General features: G+C 37.8%; 1 protein-coding gene across 1 annotated transcript; it reads left to right on the top strand.

The window, feature by feature from the left end:
• Window positions 1-872: 872 nt before the first annotated feature.
• LOC311078107 (uncharacterized protein) lies at window positions 873-4,120 on the top strand. The gene is made up of 5 exons (XM_084106794.1): window positions 873-987; window positions 1,125-1,511; window positions 1,735-1,890; window positions 1,973-2,022; window positions 2,114-4,120. Exons 1-5 carry the CDS (start codon window positions 951-953, stop codon window positions 2,240-2,242), a joined length of 759 nt encoding a protein of 252 aa, XP_083962920.1. The 5' UTR covers window positions 873-950; the 3' UTR covers window positions 2,243-4,120.
• Window positions 4,121-6,550: the final 2,430 nt, after the last annotated feature.

Raw genomic sequence — 6,550 nt, 5'->3', positions numbered from 1 at the left:
AACCCTACCCATCACAGAAAGCTGAATTACATTTACATTACATTACATAACATTTCCTATATACTTGTTCGAGAAGATATCTCACTTGGAAATTTATGACAATAGGTAAGATGATCGCAAGTTCTGTTTCATGACAACTTTAATGGTTTTTATAAAAAGCATCACACACTTTTGTGTATTGTATAGTTGATTTATCATATGATGCATTGATCTTCACGTGTTACTGTTTCTGTTTTAGAATATAATGCAGCTGAGTTCAGCTCAATGGACAGCTGTTAGTGTCAGTATAACCACAGTATAGACAAGCTGAGCAAACTTCCTTCATGCAAATATGTGCACTCTAACAAACACACAAAACCACAGAAAGGCTAATGGAAACATTTGTGCTTTGTGACCAGTGATCAAGTAAGATGTGTGAAGTTTGAGTTTGACGACACAGCAGCAAATGTGAAGGCGAATGCTGTAAGTGTTCTGAATATAAGAGCTGTGGTTTCCTGTTTTGACATGTTTACACGTTGCTGGCTTGAACCCATTACAATACGACAAAGAACATCACTTCGATTAAAAAAAAACTTGACCAATTGAAAGCACAACATTTCTCAAGTGAAGATGATTACCTGCATGTCTGAATCAAAATTATTTGATGCTAAACACATCTATCATATCTATCAGACAAACAAAAGTTTTACTCTCTCTTCATATCTGTTTGATGATTATTTCCATTTTTGTGAACCAATCAGAGCAAAAAAAAAAACAACTCTATGGGGTAATCAATGATTGGTTAATACCGCTCTTACTCTTTGTACGTACACATGATAACCTAATTTAATGACAACCCCCTGTGACGTGAGACATTTTAGAAAAGATTTTCCATTGACGTGAACCAATCAGATGAGAGCTGCCGTCTGTAAGACCCTCATAGTGTCAGTTATTCACAGTCACTCACAGAGATGGAGAGGCCAAGAAATGCTTTCATCGTGTTTATGTGTAAGAAAAAAAATGTTTTTGAGAAAGTATTCAGCTGTTTGTAGAGTTTTTCGAATGTAAATATTACTGTGAATATTTTTGTATGGTAGTACACTTCAAATGTAAGTGCTTTATTAAGTTATTTTGCACTTTTACAGGTGTTTTGTTGTTCAGTCAGAACAGAATCTATGGAGCAGAAGTGGAGATGAAAGTCAGACCAGGAGACAACATCACTCTCTACTGTGATCGCTCTGTAACTATTGGTTTCCGCTTTGTATGGATAAGAAACTGCTCTCATGAAAATCAACCCTCTCTCATAATATATTTACAGAAATGGGATCTTGAGAAATATCAGCGTTTCAACTTTATCTACAACCGCTCCAGTAATTCTCATGATCTACATATTACTAACATCAGTGCCTCTGATCTGGGACTGTATTACTGTGCAGAAATAGAGAAAAAGGTAAATAAAGATGAAAAAGGCATCATCTACTCATCTGAAGTGAACTATTATGGAAACCGAACAACTCGTCTTTCTTTTGCTGGTAAGAAAACATTTCTGCTAGTTTCATTGCTTGTGTGATTCTGGAGAACTTTCTCACTGAAGAAGCAAGATGAACAGGACAAAAATACATTTTTACTAACATTCATTGATACATTTGTGTTTATTTCATATTTAGCAAGTGGCTACTTGTTCTGAACCCTTTTCACCTCATGACTGTATATAAAGTCAACATTCATTGATTTATTTATGTTTATTTTATATAGAGAAATTAACTTTGTGTTCTGGACCCTCGAACATCACCTCCACACTTCCTCTATCAGACTGTGTTCTCTGCTGGACGCTGCTGTTCAGTGTGTGTCCAGTGTGTGTTCTCCTCTCCTCTATCTGTCTGTACTGCCTCTGTCAGAGGAAAACTACAGGTATCATTCACTATTTCACACTCTTCTTTGCATAACTAAACCATTATGTATGTGATGTTCTAATTTAAACAATCGACTGTAGATGCTGCGACAGATCAAAAAGACCATTTGAAAAGTGGAAATACAATTGAGGTATGAACAATGCAAACATGCACATTCATTATAGACATTTAAATATAATATATGCAAGTTTCAGAAAGCAATTTTATTTCTTTCATTCCAGGGTGAGGAGGAAGAGGTGTGTTACGCATCTTTAGACGTGATAACCAGGAGACAAAAACAACGCAAGACAAAGCGAGTACAGTGTTCTGACTTCAGTACATATGCTCAGGTCAGAACAGAAACGGAGTAGAACTAAAATAGAACTGAGGTGTTTTCTGAAACATTCCAAATATGATAAAGGTTGCAGGTTTCATTATCATTTAACATCACATGTAATGATTCAAGGTTGAGGATTTTCTACCACTACATCTGAAAGTAAAAGATATTCCATACTTGGATCCTTGGTCCCACTTTATATTAGGCCTAAGTGTCTTTAACTACTGTGTACTAACATTTAAATTAATAATCTGATACAATGGTCTTATTATTTACAGACATGTTTTAACATTATTCTTATATTTAAAAAAATAGCTGCATGCTGTAATTAATATCTATAATAACATCTATAATTACACCGTTGATCCTTCCCTGCCCCCTGAAATCTAACCATACCATGAAACCTATCCCTAAACTTACCCGAATCCCACCTCAACAGAAGCAAAAGTGTTTTTAAACATTTTACCTAACTTTTACATAATTACAAGTACATAATTAAAGACACTTAATATAAAAAGTGACTGGACACTTTAACACATTTTTCACACATTGATCATTTGTTTATAACAGTAAGCTGTTACTACTGTTGTTACTCTGGTCCTCATTGCAGTACAATGTTGTTTTCCTCTATTAACACAGTCTTTGTGGACACACACATAATGACCTAAATAACAGGATGTAGAAGTGAGTTTCCTGTATGAAGTGGTGTTTAGTTTAAGGTACTTATATTTCTCTTAAACTCAATGATTGCAGTGTTTTTCTTACTCAATTTTATAGTAAGCCTAATTAAATTTTCCCAAAACATAATCCGTGGCGGATGAAGCATTCTGTGCTTGCTGAGTAGATTAGCATGTTTGGATAACGGTTAGCAACAAGTAAACAGGCAAACTATCTATCTTATTTTAAAACTATCTTATCTTATGATTTTAAAGTTAAAAGAGAAATGCCCACTTAAGTTGCTTCTCGGTAGTAAGATATATTCTTGTTTTTCCTCTTATTTTTCTTCTAACTGGTGCATGTTAGGTCTGCTTTTCTTCTAAAGCTTGTAATTCTTTTGAACAGTTAAAATCTAATTGAAATCAAAACAAATTGAAATATTCAAAGCATCAGAGTTGCTCTTCAAAGGAGTTTTACTGAAGTGCACGGTCTGTGTCTTTTTCTGAGGAAAGGTCTAGCTTTGTTTCCAGTTAAAAAGTTAGCCATCTTAACCACAAATGTTTCCATTCAGTTTAGTGCTTGTGCATATGAGACAGAAGAAAGAGGCTGGTCCGTGTAAATGTCCATGTGGTGAGTTTGTGGTGACATTGGTTTTTGTACATGCAATGTCTGCAAAAGCTTGATTGACAGCGGCAGTCTTTCTTTAGACTCTCTGATGGATGAGTTTCACATTTACTGCATCTCTCAGAATGAAGCACAAAGAGCTGGTTTAATTTTTTGTATTTGCTTTCCTTTTTTACGCTGACAAATGCATCCCACATGACCTCTCAAATGATGTTCAAATGATGCTAAATCAGTGCTATGCCATTTAAAATAAATGTGTCAAAACGAATATGTTTCTTTTATATGTAAATTTTGTCACTGTATATAATGGATAGTTATGTTTTATAGTATGGAAATATATTTTTTACTTGTCCATGATCTGTTATTATGTCTGAAAGAGACTCATGGTGGTCGGAGCCATCAGTGAGATTAGTTTTATTAGGCCTGAGGGGGGCAGTGTGGGTTTGCTTTTTTTAAAATGTCTAAAACATTTCAAATCTGGTTATATTCCACATTTATTTAACTAATATTTTAAAGCACATTTTTATGTGAAGGTTATATAGCAAATAAATGTGTCATATCAATTAATGTTATGTGTCAATTGATTCAGTGTCCCTCATTGTGCTTGGCAAATCATTAAAAATATATTAAAGATAAGTGACAAAAGAAGATATGTGGGAGGATCATATTCATTTATTATTATTTTTGTTTATGGTGTAAGTGTTACTGTGTGTGTGTGTGTTTCTGGCCCTATAATAAGAAATGGCAAAACATCATGGCCACTCTGGCGACCAGTAGGTGGCGCTCATGGAGTTTCAACAACAGTGTTTTGCTGTTCAGTCCAAAAAAAAAAAAAAAAAAGATTCCATTCCACACTTTGCAGAAAGCAAGTCTGACAGAGAAAACTGGATTATAGAGTTATTAGAGGGCTATTGCAGTAACCCTGTTTGTAGTTGAATTAAAAGGGCAAATAAGGTGTGGGTGATAATGAGATTAATTAGACAAGTCCATTCAATCACTTATTTATTCTATAACTAAAGTGCCTCATCTTCACAAAATCTTTATTTGGAACCCAAAATCAGGGTTATTATTAACTAAATTATTATTAAACTATTATTAGTAATCAATAACTAAAACTAAAACCATAAAAACATTTCCGTTCCATGCGATGGTAGGCTACTGGACATCCGTTGGGGGACGGCTCGACGCTCCTCCGCCTCCTGGCGGACGGCGATGGCTCCTCTGGTCGAGGGCAGCCGGCAGCAAGTCTCCCGTTCCCTGCTCCGCCCCCATCATGGCCGACGGCAACAGGCTCCGGCCCACGGCGAACGGGAGCGACTCCTCCGCTCCCTCTCGGACGGCAGCCACCCCTCCTCGACCCAGGAGCACGGTAGCGAGCTCTCCGTCCCACCAGATCTTCCATCGCTCCAGCACCATCGCCTTGGGCAGCAATCGGCGGCCATCGCTCCCTCGTGCTGCCCGACCTCCTCAGCACCGCGATCCCCCTCAGCAGCGAGGGCTCTCCGACAGCGTGTCCCTCCTTCCTCCCGGGTTTCGTCACCAATGTAACGAGGTATGTTGTTATGGGAAGAAGGAGGCGGGAACCGGCGAACATTTAAAGACTTTTAATGACAAAAATAAAACAAATACAAAACGAAAGTAAAAGCCAGCAGCCCCTCACGGACGACTGCTGGCAACACAAAACATAAAATAAAACACAGGCCTGTTCCTCTCTCGCTCTTCACTGTCGTCGCTCCTCCTTTATGCTTCCGCTCCTCCGTGAGAGATGCGAGACCGGTGCGTCGCGCACGTGTCGCTCATTATCAATCACGCCACCGGCCTCGCGCCGTCCTCCCACGGCCCTCGACCTCGTCGTGCTCGCCACAATGTCATATCATCCTCCTTGACAGGTTGCGTGTTTTGTTAGGCATCTCTGGTGTTGTTTTCGAATGGTTTGAATCCTATCTAACTGATCGTTTTCAGTATATTTGTTTGGGGGTCAGTACTTGGACCTTCCTTGTTCTGCATCTATATGTTGCCGTTTGGTGACATTATTAGAAAGTACGGCTGCGGGGTTTCATTGTTATGCTGATGACACGCAGATCTATGTTAGCACACTCCCGCATCCTAATCTCGCAATTACAGCTCTTACCGCGTGTCTGGAAGAAATAAAGGTATGGATGCATGACAATCATCTTAAACTTAACGAATCAAAAACAGAACTGGTACTTGTTGGTATGCCGGCAGCTTTGCACAAACACAACTGTCTAAATCTGTTCACTGATTCTGAGTTATTGGCTCCAGCATCACAGGTGCGAAATCTAGGTGTTATCTTTGATTTGCATTTGATGCCCATATCAAAATGGTTTCAAAATGTGAATTTTTTCATCTAAAAAATATTGCCAGAATTCGACCTTCTTTGTCGCTGCTAGATGCGGAAAGGCTTATCCATGCATTTATTACGTCGAGACTAGATTATTGTAATGCACTTTACTCTGGTCTCCCAGATAAGCATATTAAGAAATTGCAGTATATTCAAAACTCGGCCGCACGTGTATTGACACATACAACTGTTCGGCAGCATATTTCCCCTGTTCTTTATGAACTTCAATGGCTTCTAGTATCAGGACGTATTGATTTTAAAATCTTGATTTTAACATATAAAGCCATTCATGGGATAGAGCCGGAATACCTCTGTAATCTAGTTGCTCCTTACATTCCAATACGTTCTCTCCGCTCTTCCGACTCTTCTACTCTTCAGTATCCCACATTTAAATTGAAGTCGATGGCTGGTCGTTCTTTCTCTGTTACAGCTCCACGGTTGTGGAATAAACTTCCTCTGGTGATTAAAAATTCCCCAACACTGGACTATTTTAAGAAGTCTCTAAAGACCTGTCTTTTTAAAAATGCTTATTGTATCTGAAATGTACTATCATTAACTTCTGTACTGTTTAATTTTTTTCCTTTTTTTCCTTTTTTATTTTTATATTGGTATTGTATACTGTATTGTTATTGTTCTTGTTTGGGTTGGAGAAAAGCGCAATATAAATAAAATGCATCATCATCATCATCATCATCATCA

The sequence above is a fragment of the Abramis brama genome (genome assembly GCF_963993115.1).
Source record: "Abramis brama genome assembly, chromosome: 2".
In the NCBI taxonomy this organism is placed as follows: domain Eukaryota; kingdom Metazoa; phylum Chordata; class Actinopteri; order Cypriniformes; family Leuciscidae; genus Abramis; species Abramis brama.
This window is presented reverse-complemented; position numbering and strand designations above follow the sequence as displayed.